The following is a 15,900-nucleotide window of genomic DNA, read 5'->3' as shown; positions in this document are numbered from 1 at the left end:
CCACTATTTTTTGAGGGTTTTTTTTTGCCGGTCGTGGGTTTGAACTCTGGGCCTGGGCGCTGTCCTTCAGCTCTTCAGCTCAGGGCTAGCACTCTACCACTTGAGCCACAGCACCACTTCCGGTTTTCTGGTAGTTTATTGGAGATGAGAGTCTCAAGGTCTTTCCTGCCCAGGCTGGCTTTGACTAGCCATCCTCAGATCTCAGCCTCCTGAATAGGTAGGATTGCAGGTGTGAGCCACTGGTACCCAGCTTTTTTTTTTTTTTTTTAAATTGCCAGTCCTGGGACTTGGACTCAGGGCCTGGACACTGTCCCTGAGCTTCTTTTGCTCAAGGCTAGTGCTAGTGCTATACCACTTGAACCACAATGCCACTTCTGACCTTTTCTGTTTATGAGGTACTGAGGAATTGAACAGTTCTGGCCTTCTCTGTTTATATAGTACTTAGGAATCAAAAAGCAAAAAAAAAAAAAATCTACCACTAAGCCACATCCCCAGCCCTTTCTGAGCTTTTTTGCTCAAAGCTAATGTACCACTTAAGCCATAGCTCCAGTTCCAGCTTTTTTTTTTTTTTTTTTTTTTTTGTCGGTCGTGGGGCTTGAACTCTGGGCCTGGGCGTTGTCCCTCAGCTCTTCAGCTCAAGGCGAGCGCTCTACCACTTGAGCTACAGCGCCACTTCCGGTTTTCTGGTGGTTTATTGGAGATAGGAGTCTCACGGTCTTTCTTGCCCGGGCTGGCTTTGAACTGCGATCCTCAGATCTCAGCCTCCTGAGTAGCTAGGATTACAGGCGTGAGCCACCAGCGCCCAGCTCCAGTTCCAGCTTTTTGGTGGTGATGTAGACATAAGAGTCTCATGTACTTTCCTGCCCGAGATGGCTTTGAATCATAATCCTCAGTTCTCAGCCTCCTGAGTAACTAGAATTACAGGTGTAAGCCACCAGTACCTGGCAAGGATTTGTTTATATACTTGTTTATTTATGCTGGTACTGGGGCTTGAACTCAGGGCTTAAGTGTTGTCGCCAGCTGGCTTTGAACTGTGATCTTCAGAGCTCAGCCTCCTTAGTAGCTTGAATACAAGCATGAGCCACTGGAACTAAGGATTTATTTTTGAGGCTAGAGTTCTATGTGGCATTGTGGTTGTGGTAAAGAGGGAAAAGAGCTGACTTCCATTGGCACTAAAGCCATGTTTAGAGGTAATGATGTCATTGGTACGGTTTAATCAATAAGCTAAATGAGTCTTTCAAATTATTTTTCTTTATCCTACAGGCACCTAATGTAAACTTTTATCCTAAAACCTTCACACTAAACCTGTTCCCTCTACTAGACTACTTGAGAGTAACAGTTAGGACTTATTCTTCTTCAATCCATAGAGCCTTCCTTTAATACCTAACATATAATAAACACCCAATAATTGTGCCAGGCATGGTGGTAGCTGTGTATAATCCCATCACCTTGTTTGAAAAAGTAATGATTTTTGAGTTAATGATGCATCTCTGAGACCCTTTAAGCCTATTGATAATTACTTATTTTGCACATTTGGAGGAGGGGAGGTCCTATGCTTGAACCTAAGGGCCTAATACTGTCCTTGAACTTTTTTTGTTCAAGGCTAGTGCTCTACCACTTGAGCTCTACTTCCAGCATTTTGAGTAGTTTACTGGAGATAAGAGTCTCATAAACTTGCTGGGTGCTGGTGGCTCATGCCTGTAATCCTAGCTACTCAGGAGGCTGAGATCTGAGGATCGCGGTTCAAAGCCAGCCCGGGCAGGAGAGACTGTGAGACTCCTATCTCCAATAAACCACCAGAAAACCGGAAGTGGCGCTGTAGCTCAAGAGGTAGAGCGCTCGCCTTGAGCTGAAGAGCTGAGGGACAGCGCCCAGGCCCAGAGTTCAAGCCCCACGACCGACAAAAAAAAAAGGGTCTCATAAACTTAACTGCCTGAGCTGGCTTCAAGCTATAATCCTAAGCTCTCAGCCTCCTGAACACCTAGTGTTATAGGTGAGAGCCACCAGGGCTGGCTATTATTTTTTGTTTGTTTGTTTATTTGTTTCTTATGGGTCGTGAGGCTTGAACTCTAGGCATTGGCGCTGTCTCTCAGCTCTTCACCTCAAAGCTAGCGTTTCCCACTTGAACCATAGCGCCACTTCTGGTTTTCTGGTGGCTTATTGGAGATAAGAGTATCATGGACTTTTCTGCCCAGGCTGGCTTTGAACTACAATTCTCAAATGTCAGCCTCCTGAGTAGCTAGGATTATAGCATGAGCCACAGGTGCCCAGCCATTCCTCTAGTATTTCAGGTGTTTAAGAATACGTAAAAGCATGGGCTGGGAAGGTGGCCAGTGGTAGAACGCTTTCCTTGCATGCCTGAGGCCCTGGGTCCGATTCCTCAGCACCACATAAGCAAAAAGAAAAAACCCGGAAGTGGTGCTGTGGCTCAAGTGGTAGAGCGCTAACCTTGAGCTGAAGAGCTGAGGGACAGCACCCAGGCCCAGAGTTCAGGTCCCACGACTGGACCCAAAAAATAAATTAAAATAATTAAAAAAAAAAAAAAAAGAATATGTAAAAGCACTGGGCACCAGTGGCTCACACCTATAATCCTAGCAACTCAGAAGGCTGAGATCTGAGGATTGTGGTTCAAAGCCAGCCTGGGCAGGAAAGCCTGAGAGACTCTTAATCTCCAATAAATCACCAGAAAACCAGAAGTGGTGCTGTGGCTCAGTGGTAGAGTGGTAGCCTTGAGCTGAAGAGCTGAGAGACAGCACCCAGGCCCAGAGTTCAAGCCCCATGACCAGCAAAAAAAATAAAAATAATTAAATAATAGAGGAACTATTTAGTGCATTTACTTTCTAACAATATTTAATAGTTTGGATTTTTTTTCTTGTAGTGGTAGGGTTCAAACCAAGGCTTCACACACGCCATGGAAAGTGCTCTCCCACTGAGCACTAATAGTTGGCATAGGTTATCTACCCACCCCTGATAGTTGGCTTTCATTTTCAATCGGCCCAGACAGTAAAAGGCTAATTAATGATAAGATGGTTCTTCCCAAACTGGTAGAAAGAATAAGTGTTTAGATGTCAACATTAATCATCTATCTTTATAAAAGTCTGACACCTCCATTTAGGCTCAAGTACAAAAGTGCATAGGGTTTGGTGAGTGGCAGTGGATATTTGGGCAGAAATTGCTGACAAGGGTTTTAAGTATCTGGGAGATACACTGCCTCAGACCAGCCCTTAGGAGAGATATATGTCAGCCATGATATGTTGGTTGGATGCATGAATCCAGATCAGATGCCTAGGCTGTCACTGGGCTCTTCTTTGTTCATCACTTCATATCTCTGACAGGGAGCTCTTTCACTTATGCTTTGTCTGCCCTGGGATTCTGACTAGTTCTTTTAGAACTGGTAGTAATAGTTTTCTCTTTTCATCTGTCTTTTCAGGACTTCCCCATCAAAGACCCAGTTGGTTGGTAGTAGTGGGTCTGTGCACTACCTGTCTACCAGGCTTCAGAATAGAAACTTCCCATCTCAAAGGGAGCTTGTGGTGATTGATCTGGAGGAGGAACAGCTGGAGAAGTCTCAGCCACCTGACTTAATGGAGCAGTCTTATTTGCCAAAGCAGGACCTAGGTAATACATTTTATCTCCTGTAATTGGAAGTAAGACACTTTTTCTTTACTCTGAGTCCTATATAAAAGATATGCTGGGGGCTGGGAAGGTGGCTCAGTGGTAGAGTGCTTGCCTTGCATGCATGAGGCCCTGGGTTCAATTCCTCAGCACCACATAAACAGAAAAAGCCGGAAGTGGTGCTGTGGCTCAAGCGGTAGAGCGCTCGCCTTGAGCTGAAGAGCTGAGAGACAGCACCTAGGCCCAGAGTTCAGGTCCACGACCGGCATTAAATAAATAAATAAATAAAAGATATGCTGGGATTGGGATAGAGTGCTTGCCTACCATGCATGAAGCCTTAGGTTCGATTCCTTGGTACCACAAAACAGAAAAAGCTGGAAGTAGCACTGTGGCTCAAGTGGTAGAGTGCTACCCTTGAGCAAAAAGAAGCTCAGGGACAGTGCTCAAACCCTGAGTTCAAGCCCCCCAAGTGACTAAAACAAAAAAATAGACTCTAGTTAGTCAACTTTCCGGTATACAGGTTTATCATTTATGCTTCTGTTATATATAAGCCCATTTAAAAAATAACTTGACTTTTAATCCAAATTTACTTGAAAATTATTGCAGCTGTTAATCTACCTATTGGTTTCACTCTTAGTATGCTCTGAATATTTTACTTTGAAGTCAAGTATTGGTGGCTCATGCCACCTGGGCTCCTTGGAGGATCTCCCTTTTTGTTTTGTTTTGTTTTGTTTTTTTGGTCCTTTGTGGGGCTTGAATTCTGGTCCTGGGCACTGTCCCTCATCTCTTTGGCTCAAGGCAAATGCTCTACCACTTGAGCCACAGTGCCACTTCTGGTTTTCTGGTGGTTAATTGGAGATGAGTCTCATAGACTTAACTGCCCAAGCTGGCTTTGAACTATGATCCTCAGATCTCAGCCTCCTGATTATTACAGGCGTGAACCACCAGCGCCTGGCTTGGAGGATCTCCCTTTGAGGCCAGCCCAGGCAGAAAAGTCCTTGAGACTCTGTCTCCAAAATATCAAGAAAAAACCCTGGGTCAGGGGGTAGTTGAAGTGCTATACTTGAACTGAGGAAGCATAAGACCCTGAATTCAATCTTCAGTACCTCAGAAAAATAAAATAAATATTTTACTTCAACTGTTAGATAAGCATTCTAAGGCCCTAGAATAGTTTTAGGTCTGTCCTTTATTGAATAATGAGTCAAATCCCAAAGCAGGCTCTTTTTTTCTATGAATTAATGAATATAAATGACTGTTTTATGCCTTGTAAATCACTTGTAATGATTAATATATTTTATGGCATGTAAATCAAAGTTTTAATCAGTAAAAAAATTTAATTAATACTCAATATACATTATCATAAAAGGCTCTATTTGGCATCAAATGTGGTATTTGGTCATGTTCATTAGTTCATTTTAGGAATCTTTTTCCTTTTACTCAGCTCCACCCTTGATAGAATAACATTTTCTGAGCTGTTTCAAAGATGTCATAGAAAAATAAAAGTATCTGTCATAGTTTTCAGCCTTTTTTCCTTTCCTTATGAAAGTTCTATATGACAATTGCCAAAAAGAATTGTATAATATAGAAAATACAAAATAAGAATCTTTAAAATTGCCTATGTTCCTGCCAGTTAACAATAAGATATTGCTATTTCTTCAGTCATTTTGCTTATTTTTAGAATACAGAATCAATCTGGGCATAGTGGTACACATCTATAGTCCCAGCTACTCAGGAAGCAGAAGCAATAGGATTGCTTCAATCCATGAACTTTAGGCTGGTCTAAGCCTCAGTTAGTCAATCTAAATATAAAGTCATGTTAAATATTTCTTAGCTATCATCTTAAAATATTTATTTTACTGCTCACTGTAAGGAGTGAAAAACTACTCAATTAAATGAATCATTTAATGTCATGTTGGATATTTAGATCATTTCTAAAATTGTGTTATTATAAATAGTAGGAAGGAAATATCCAATGACTACCTTTGCATACATCTTCTATTTCCTCAGGATGCATTTCTTTATTTCTTTTTCTTCTTTTTTGTCGGTCATGGGGCCTGAACTCTGGGCTTGGGCCCAGTCCCTCAGCTCTTCAGCTCAAGGCTAGCACTCTACCATATGAACCACAGTGCCACTTGCAGCTTTTTTGGCTTATGTGATGCTGAGGAATCGAACCCAGGGTCTCATGCATACAAGGCAAGCACTCTACTACTGAGCCACCTTCCCAACCCCCTCAGGATTCATTTCTAAAATTAAAACTGCTGAGTAAAAGTGTCAACACATGTATTGGCCTTCAGAAAAGTTAAGCCACTGTACTTCCACAGCAGTGGACCCTCTTAACCTCATCGGGTCTATTTCATTCTTATCAGAGACTGGAACCTCCTAATTCAAATTCATTGTTATATAAATTAAATTAAACATTTATCCTTTTCAGAGAGAATCCCTGATCTGCAGTCTGGAAACTGCCTCTTCTACAATGAGCCTAAATCTGAACCCCCTAAAGACAGCACTCTAGAGCCAGCTCATGTCTGCAGTTTATCATCCCAATTTCAAGTTGCCCAGTCTGCCAGCAGTCCAGCCGCTGCTCATGGGGACAAAGCAAGGGAAGAGAGAGAGAAGAGAGACAAACCAGAATTGAAGACTTCAACAGCAAAGGTCAACAAAAGAATGTCTATGGTGGTATCAGGCTTGATCCAAAAAGAATTTGTAAGTATATCTAAGTATATTTCTGTAGTCGCTGTGACAGGACAACATACCACAAACTGTTTTATGCAGAGTCTAGCAACAAATAACCTGTGGGAAGAAATCAAGGAAATCAGAAGTCTTTGTAATTTAATTTCCATCCCTCATTTCTTTTTTTTTTTTTTTTTTTGGTCCGGTCGTGGGGCCTGAACTCTGGGCCTGGGCGCTGTTCCTCAGCTCTTCAGCTCAAGGCTAGCGCTCTACCACTTGAGCCACAGCACCACTTCCGGCTTTTTTCTTTTTGCTTATGTGGTGCTGAGGAATCGAACCCAGGGCCTCAGGCATGCAAGGCAAGCGCTCTACCACTGAGCCAACTTCCCAGCCCCTCCATCCCTCATTTCTGAAAAATTGCATCTAGGTAAAGCAAAAATACAAATTCTTGCCTGGTGCTGGTGGCTCACGCCACCTAGCTACTCAGAAGGCTGAGATCTGAGGATCGAGGTTCAAAATCAGCCTAGGCAGGAAAGTCTGTGAGGCTCATCTCCAGTAAACGACTGGAATGCCAGAAGTGGCGCTGTGGCTCAAGTGGTAGAGTGATAGCCTTGAGCTAAAGAGCTGAGGGACAGCACCCAGGCCCAGGGTTCAAGCCCCACAACTGACAAAAAAATAAAATATGTATATATAAATATATATATAAATTCCTAAAATATATTTAATTATGAAAACAATTAGTAAATAGTAACAAAAAAAGGTTTACTTGGGAATATGATCTAAAGCTTTTCAGTTAGCATCAGAATTTTCTTTTTTATCTAAAAAAGCAAGTAGGGCTGTCTCAAGTGGTAGAGCACTAGCTTTGAGCAAAAGAAGCTCAGGGATAGTGCTTAGGCACAGAGTTCAAGCCTCATATGGAAACCTATTTTACCAGAGTTTTAAAAAAATAAAAAGGGTATTGTTTTGTCTTCTGGTTTTAAAAAAAAAAAAACAAGTAGGTGTAGCTTTCTCTTTCCCTTCTTTTGTATCTGAGTCAGCTTACCGAACTAGTTCCAAGCACGCTGCCAGACAGTGGCATTTTTCCAGTGTTTGTTTGTCTTCATCCTTGTGGGGAAGACAACTCTTTAATAGCCTGCCCTGTCATTGCTGCCCTACAATACCCTTTGCTATTTAGATTTTGGCATCTCCTTATGCCCCTTGTGCCAGAAATGGGAATTATTTCACATTATAGAAAAATAACTATTAAAATTTTAAGACTCATGGGGCTGGGAAGGTAGCTCAGTGGTAGAGTGCTTACCTCACATGCTTGATGCCCTGGGTTCGATTCCTCAGCACTTCCTAAACAGAAAAGGCCAGAAGTGGCATTGTGGATCAAGTGGTAGAGTGCTAGCCTTCAGCTGAAGAGCTCAGGGACAGCGCCCAGGCCTAGAGTTCAAGCCCCATGACTACCAAAAAAAAAAAAATTAAGACTCATTAAAATATTAAGACCACTAAACTCTTGTCTCTCCTTAGGCTGTTTGTGGATTTTAGACATCCTGGGAAATTTACTTTTCTTGTAATTTCTTGTTATTAGTATCTGGAAAACAATTGAGTGAGTAATATTTCTTTAAGATATAGTAGCCAGGCACCAGAGGCCTCACACCTATAATCTTGGCTAATCAGGCTGAACCATTTCTCAGCCTAATTTCATAGGTAGTGACTCAGCATAACAGTCCTTGCTGCCAGATAGGTCCTGCTTTGGACTGAGCAAAGCAAATGAATACAGGCAATAAATGGAAATTGTAAGATGATGGTTGTGAATGTTGTCATCTCACTGCCCATCCCCAAGACAGCATTTGCTCTGAAAATTCTTATACCTGTGTCTATTTAAATGGCTTTTGATCATTTACCTACACATCTAGAATATCCATTCATTCACTGAAAATGAGCATTCTTTTTGAGTTCAGCTTTTCAGACATGGCTAAAATGGTCTCATCTCTTGCCTTGGGTGGTTCTGAGCTACAGGTTACACTATAAATGTTGTGGGCACATGTTGTCTTTAAACAAGTAAAAGAGGGAAACTTTGAGTTCTATTCAGGCTTGCTATAGTGTGGTAAATTTATGATGAAAGCTGCTGACTTTATTATACATGATTCATTCTGAAGCCTATATTAAGATGATCTTTTCAGCAGTTGCTCTTCTGACTGAACGAACGCTGTTTCAAGGCTGAGATTTCAGCAATTAATCAGTTCAGAATTGCTAATGATCCTGGCAGAGGGCAGTGGCGAAAAGGGAAAATGTCATTAGCTTCTTTCCGTGCCCCATGGCAGTACAGAGTGAGACAACATGAAAGGAAGATGCTTTGACCTGTACAGCACGTCAACGGTAGTCTGGATGGCAATGGTTCATAAACAATGGCGCTTAGCAAACAAAACTGTTTACCAAGCAATCGCTACCAGTTATGTCAACTATACTCATAATAGCTCTAATTCATTTTGTTTACTGCCTGTTTGGGTACTGTCCCTGGGCTTCTTTTGCTCAAAGCTACTATTCTACTACTTGAGCCACCGCATCACTTCTAGCTTTTTTTATTTGGTGCTAAGGATTCAAACCCAGGGCTTCGTGCGTGCTAGGCAAGCACTCTACCACTAAGCCACATTCCCAGCCCTGACTTTAGTTTTCTTTTGGGAAGAATATGAGGCTCTTCACCAGGCACTGATGGCTCATGCCTATAATCCTAACTACTTAGGAGGCTGAGATCTGAGGATTGCAGTTTGAAGCCAGCCTGAGCGGGAAAGTGCTTGAGACTCCTCTCTCTCTCTCTCTCTCTCTCTCTCTCTCTCTCTCTCTCTCTCTCTCTCTCTCTCTCTTTCTCTCTTTCTCTCTTTTTCCAGTTCTGGGGCTTGAACTCAGGGCCTGGGTACTCTCCCTGAGCTTTTGGTCAAGGCTAGCACTCTACCACTTGAGCTACAGCACCACTTCTGGCTTTTTCTGTTTACATGATACTGAGGAATCAAACCCAGGGTTTCATGCATGCTAGGCAAGCACTCTCCCACTAAGCCACATTCCCAGCCCTGCTTGAGACTCTTATCTCTAATTAACTACCGGAAAACTGGATGTGGTGCTGTGGCTCAAAGTGGTAGAGTACAAGCCTTTGACAAAAAGAGCTCAAGGATAGTGCCCAGACCCTGAATTCAAGCCCCACAAACGACTATATATGTAATTATTATAAAATAATACATATATGGCTCTTTCAGTTTTTCTCCTACAATTTGTATTTTTTACCCTGCTCTTTAGAATCTTCGTCACCTGTATATTTTGTAACTATCAGAGAGTTGAATTTTAAGCCACATAAATCTATAGTGTTACCTTTACTTTATACAGTGTAGGCTGATAAAACTGAATGATAGGACAATAGAGTATCACTACACAAAAAACATTTATTAGGGCATCAAATAATGTCTGTTATTAAAGACAAATTAATATTATTTTGAATCTTTGGTTGTAATTCCATGACTGATAGCACTATATTAGATTATATTAGAATGTCTCCTTGTGGCTTATACATAATCTTTATTAAATAATTCATTTTGAGAGTTCAAGCCTGTTATTAAAAAGATGTACACTTTCTGAGGAAAATAGACACAAAGCTGGACTAATACTGTAAGCCAAATACTTAAGGCAGTTTATCATACTGTAATATTTTATTTGTTTTTTGTTTTGTTTTGTTTTTTTCTAGTCATGGGGCCTGAACTCTGGGCTTGGGTGATGTCCCTCAGCTCTTCAGCTCAAGGCTAGCGCTCTACCACTTGAGCCACAGTACCACTTCTGGATTTTTCTGTTTATGTGGTGCTGAGGAATCAAACCCAGAGTCTCATGCATGCAAGGCAAGCACTCTACCACTGAGCCATCTTCCCAGCCCCTGTAATATTTTATTTGATTTCAGGTACTTGCACAGAAGTTTGCCAGAAAACACCACATCACTTTAACTAACGCAGTTACTGAAGAGACTACGCATGTCGTTATGAAAACAGGTATGTCAAAAACCTTATAGAATATGTTGCGTCTGATGCATAAACCACATGAAAAAGTAAGAATCACGCTGAGCATCCCTAATCTGAAAATCCAAAATCTATGACTTTTTCACTGTAGACATGACCTCACAAGTAGGAAGTTCCACACCTGATGTCATGTAACAGTTTATACACAAAATGCAGGTATGCTAAATATATTACATAATATACTTGCAAGCACTAGAGGTGACATTCAGTGGTAGAGTACTTAGCTAGCATGCAAAAGACCCTAGGTTTGACCCCTAGCAACATAAGAAATGAAAAATGCTTTTCAGGCATTTCATGGGGCCTGAACTCTGGGCCTGGGTGCTATACCTCAACTCTTCAGCTCAAGGCTATCGGTCTACCATTTGAGCCACAGCACCACTTCTGACTTTTTCTTCTTATGTGGTGCTGAGGAATCAAGCCCAAGCCTCATACATGCAAGGCAAGCACTCTACCACTGAGCCACCTTACCAGCCCCTTTTTAGGTTATATTACATAACACATATATAGAACATAAATAAATTTTATGTTAGACATGAGTCTTAGCTCCAAGAATTTGTATATATGCAAATATTCCAAAATTGAAATGTTTCTTTTTCTTTTTTTTTTTTTTTGGCCAGTCCTAGGGCTTGAACTCAGGGCCTGGGCACTGACTGTCCCTGAGCCTCTTGTGTTCAAGGCTAGCATTCTATCACTTAAGTCACAGCACCACTTCGGCTTTTTCTGTTTATATGATATTGAGGAATTGAACCCAGGGTTTCATGCATGCTAGGCAAGCACTCTACCACTAAGCCCATTCCTAGCCCCAAAACTAAACTATTTCTTTTTGTTTGTTTGTTTGTTTGTTTGTGTTTTGTTTGGTCATGGGGCTTGAATTCTGGGCCTGAGTACTGTCCCTTAGCTCTTCAGCTCAAGGCTAGCGCTCTACCACTTGAGCTACAGCACCACTTCCAGTTTTCTGGTGGTTTATTGGGGATAAGAGTTTCACGGACTTTCTTGCCTGGGCTGGCTTTGAACCATGATCCTCAGATCTCAGCCTCCTGAGTAGCTAGGATTACAGGCATGAGCCACCAGCACCCGGCTTGAACTTTTTTTTTTTTTTTTTTGGGGGGGGGGGTCTGGTTGTAGGGTCTGAACTCTGGGCCTGAGCGCTGTCCCTCAGCTCTTCAGCTCAAGGCTAGCACTCAACTACTTGAGCCATAGCACCACTTCCAGCTTTTTTTTTTTCTGCTTATGTGGTGCTGAGGAATCGAACCCAGGGCCTCATGCATGCAAGGCAAGCACTCTACCACCGAGCCACCTTCCTAGTCCCTAAACTGAACTATTTCTAAGACACTTATTTCCAAGCATTTCAGATAAGGCATATTCAGTCTGTGTCATGCATAGCACAGATGATCCTCCAGTAGTCAGTCGACTATTACTTTATAGAAGTTTTCCTACTTTTTTTTTTCTTTTCCAGGAGTCCTGGGGCTTACACTCAGGTCCTGGGCTCTGTCTCTGAGCCTCTCTGTGCTCAAGGCTAGCCCTCTACCACTTGTGCCACAGGGCCAATACCAGCTCTTTCTGTTTATGTGGTACTGAGGAATTGAACCCAGGGCTTCATGCATGCTAGGCAAGCATTTTTCTACTAAGCCACATTCCCAGCCCTGATACCCTTGTGCTTTTTTTTTGGTTGTGGGCTTCAACTCTGGGCCTGGGTGCTGTCCTTGAATTGAAGAGCTCTCTATGAGCACTCTGCCACTGGAGCTACAGCACCACTTCCAGTTTTCTGGTGGTTAATTGGAGCTAAGAGTCTCACAGATGGGGCTGGAAAGGTGGCTCAGTGGTAGAGCACTTGCCTTGCCTGCCTGAAGCCCTGAGTTTGATTCCTCAGCACCACATAAGCAAAAAGAAAAAAGCCGGAAGTGGTGCTGTGGCTCAAGTGGTAGAGCGCTAGTCTTGAGCTGAAGAGCTGAGGGAAAGCGCCCAGGCCCAGAGTTCAGGCCCCATGACCAGACCCAAAAAAAAAAAAAAAAAAAAGAGTCTCACAGACTTTCCTGCCTGGGGTGACTTTGAACTGTGTTCTCAGATCTGTCTCCTGAGTAGCTAGGATTACAGGCATGAGCCATCAATGCCCAGCTTACCCTTGTGCTTTTTAATTAAGATTTGAAGAGTAAGCTAGATATCAGTGGCTCATACCTGTAATATTCAGGTTGCTGAAATCTGAGGATCAAGGTTCAAAGCCAAGCTGAGCAGGATAGTTTGAGATTCCATATCCAGTTGACCAGAAAAAAAAAGTGGGATTAGAAGCATAGCTCAAATGAGCACCAGCTATGAGCAAGACTAGCAAGAAAAAAAAAAAAAAAAGATTAGCAAGAGTTCAACGCCCTATGTTTTAAGTCAGGGGTTTAAAGAAGACAAATTCAATAGATACTTTTTGTATGTATGCTGGTACTGGGGCTTGAACTCGGGGCCTTGAGCCCTCACCTGGCTTTTTCAGCTCAAGCCTCTGTCAGTTGAGCCACACCTCTACTTTGACTTGTTGGTGGTCTCATAGACTTTGCTGACTTGGCTAACTTTTTTTTTTTTTTTTTTTGGTCTTTTCTCTTTTGGTACTGGGGATCGAACCCAGGACGTGGCATTTGCTAGGCAAGCGCTTTACCACTGAGCTACATCTCAGCCCATGACTTGGCTAACTTTTAATCATGATCCTCAAATCTCAACCTTCTGAGTGGTTAGTATTACATGTATGCACCACTAGTGCAGGTCTTTCCAAGAGACTCTTCTATTTTATTAGCCAGTAAAACACAAAAAACAAATAGAGGAATGACTGAAGTGGTAGAGTACCAGCCAGGAGTGAAAAAGTCAAGCAAGAAGCTGGGTGCCATATCTATAATCCTGCCTACTCAGGAGGCTGAGATTTGAGAAACCCAATATGAAGCCAACCCAGGCAGGCAGGAAAGTCTAAGACTCTTATTTCAAATTAACCAGAGAAAAGGTGATGGTGGAACTGTGCTCAAATATTAGAGCACCAAGCCGGGTGCTGGTGGCTCACGCCTGTAATCTTAGCTACTCAGGAGGCTGAGATCTGAGGATCGCGGTTCAAAGCCAGCCCGGACAGGAGAGACCGTGAGACTCCTATCTCCAATAAACCACCAGAAAACCGGAAGTGGCGCTGTAGCTCAAGTGGTAGAGCACTCGCCTTGAGCTGAAGAGCTGAGGGACAGCGCCCAGGCCCAGAGTTCAAGCCCCACGACCGACAAAAAAAAAAAAAAAAATATTAGAGCACCAGCCTTAAGTAAAAAAACTAAAGGACAGCATACAGGCCCTGGGTTCAAACCCCAGTTCTGGCTCACACACCAAAAAAATTTATCACAGGGTCAAAGGGTAATTTAGCTCATTGGAATCAGGTGCTAGAACAAGAAAGTACAAATGAATTAATACTTTAGAGACAAATGTCATTGAGCTTTAATATCTTTTAAGCTGTAAGTTTGGATCAAAGCTGATGAAAGGTGAAAAGAAAGCTTTAAAAGTCCAAATTAAATCCAAAGTAGTTCAGTCTTTAAATTCAAAGGCAATACACTATTCCTTACTTTCCAAGTAAAGCCAGCTTTTATAGCAATTAAACAAAAAGCTTCAAAAATTATGAGGAATTCTGTGAAGAGGGAGAAAGGCTGCTTCTATTCCATGCAGATGGCCTGCTGTGTTAGTATTTAAATACATTTCTCCTCTTTAAAATTAAATGGTCTTTTCTAAGTTTGCTTATTTCTTCAAACAGTCTTTGAAACACTAGGAAATAAACAGAAGTGATTCTTCACCTCCTGCTTTCTGAAATACTTATGTAGAAAAGAGAATGCATCTAAAAAAACCATATTTTTCCAAGCACCAGTAGCTCATGCCTATAAATCTATCTTCTCAAGAGGCTGAGCTCCGAGGCTTTAAGTTCAAAGCTAGCCCTGGCAGGAGCATCTGTGAAACTCTTCTCTCCAATTAAACACTAAAAAAGCTGGCAAGTAGTACTGTGACTCAAGTGGTAGAGACTTGAGCAAGAAAGCTCAGGGACAGCACTTAGGCCCTGAGTTCAAGCCCCAGGACTGGAACCAAAAACAACAACAACAAAAAGCATTAAATTAAAAAGACCATATTTGGAGTTTGGGGCTAGGAGTATGGCTTAGTGGTAGAGTGCTTGCCTAGCATGCATGAAGCCCTGGGTTCACATAAACAGATAAAGTCAGAAGTGGCATGGTGGCTCAAGTGGTAGAGTGCTAGCCTTTAGCAAAAGAAGCTCAGGGACAGTGCCTACCCCCTGAGTTCAAGCCCCAGGACTGGCAAAAAAGACCATATTATCCTGTCCCTCTGGGGAATTACTGGGAAGTTAGGATTCCCCAGGTAATTCCCAGTAATTCCCCAGGTAGATGTTTTGGGTTTGGGAGGTAAAATTTTATCATATTTAGGACTTCAACACTGGTTGTGTTTTGGTCTTGATGATGGTATTACTGGGGTTTGAACTTGAGACCTGGCACTGCACTTTTGTGTTTGCTAGGCTAGCAGTCTACCACTAGAGCCACACCTCCAGACTTTTCTTCTCCTTTTACATATCACCATCTCATAAAATGAGCCTTTTTTTTTAATCCAGTGAATCGCTGATGTGAACACTTCATTGAACACAGGGTTAGAGCTCTTTAGCTGCCATAGCATCGGTGAGATGCAACAGTCATTTCCTCTGGTCTTTGCCTCTTCCAGGCCTCCAAAGCTCCAAGCCTGCTGCTTATAATTCATGGTGTTTCCAGCTTCAGATTTTATCTATAGGGGTGTCAGAAATCATCAATCCAGATTGATCTTGAGAGCAGGATTTGGGGTCCGTAAGCTTCTGGGGGCAGCACTTCCTGATGTTATTTTCTTCTTCTAATATGCTAAATATGTTTTTCTTTCCACAGATGCTGAGTTGGTTTGTGAACGGACACTGAAATATTTTCTGGGAATTGCAGGAAGAAAATGGGTAGTTAGCTATTTCTGTAAGTATAATACAGCTTCTCCCCTCCTCCATTTAACACCTCAGAATTGCATTTTTGCGCCTAACATTTTAACACCTAAGGTTTTTGCTGATGCTGAGCCTGAATTACCAAAAGGTCTTTAATGGTAACACAAAACTAGCTCTGTCTTTAATGCATATGGCTTTGTTCAGATAAGCTGGTGATGCTGGGAAAATGGATTTCTTTTATAACTAATAAGACTTAAAATCTGCTCCTAGAAATGTTAGTATATGAACTTGGAATTTATTTAATAGGCAGAAATCTATGTGCATTAGCTAGCCACTTTTATTATGTTTAAGTTAAGCATTAACTGGGTCTCCAGGAGGAAATTTCTTCCACAAACCTTAATAAAGAGTGGTGGCTTGACTGGAGCCTGTGGCTCACACCTGTATCTGAGGATCTGGTTCAAAGCCAGCTAGAGCCAAACAGGCCCCATGAGATTCTTATCTCCAATTGACTACTCAACCAAAAGTGGCTCTGTGGCTCAAGTGGTAAAGTACTAGCCTTGAGCACAAAGAGGCTCAGGGACAGCACCCAGGCCCTGAGTTCAAGCCCCACAACCAATT

At 42.2% G+C, this 15,900-nt stretch overlaps 1 protein-coding gene across 6 annotated transcripts in view; it reads left to right on the top strand.

Annotated features, from left to right (window-relative positions):
- Brca1 (BRCA1 DNA repair associated) overlaps positions 1-15,900 on the top strand; it is an 84,045-nt gene that overhangs the window by 52,219 nt on the left and 15,926 nt on the right. For all 6 annotated transcript variants that reach the window (XM_070027785.1, XM_070027788.1, XM_070027786.1 and 3 more), the window contains exons 14-17: positions 3,431-3,618; positions 6,047-6,318; positions 10,211-10,298; positions 15,239-15,316. In XM_070027785.1, the coding sequence (XP_069883886.1) occupies positions 3,431-3,618; positions 6,047-6,318; positions 10,211-10,298; positions 15,239-15,316 (626 nt within the window). The remainder of the gene's footprint in view (positions 1-3,430; positions 3,619-6,046; positions 6,319-10,210; positions 10,299-15,238; positions 15,317-15,900) is intronic.

Source organism: Dipodomys merriami, unplaced genomic scaffold, assembly GCF_024711535.1.
Source record: "Dipodomys merriami isolate MVZ:Mamm:240054 unplaced genomic scaffold, mDipMer1.0.p SCAF_19, whole genome shotgun sequence".
In the NCBI taxonomy this organism is placed as follows: Eukaryota; Metazoa; Chordata; class Mammalia; order Rodentia; family Heteromyidae; genus Dipodomys; species Dipodomys merriami.
The sequence above is the reverse complement of the archived record's forward strand: the minus strand, read 5'-3'. Positions and strand labels throughout refer to the sequence as shown.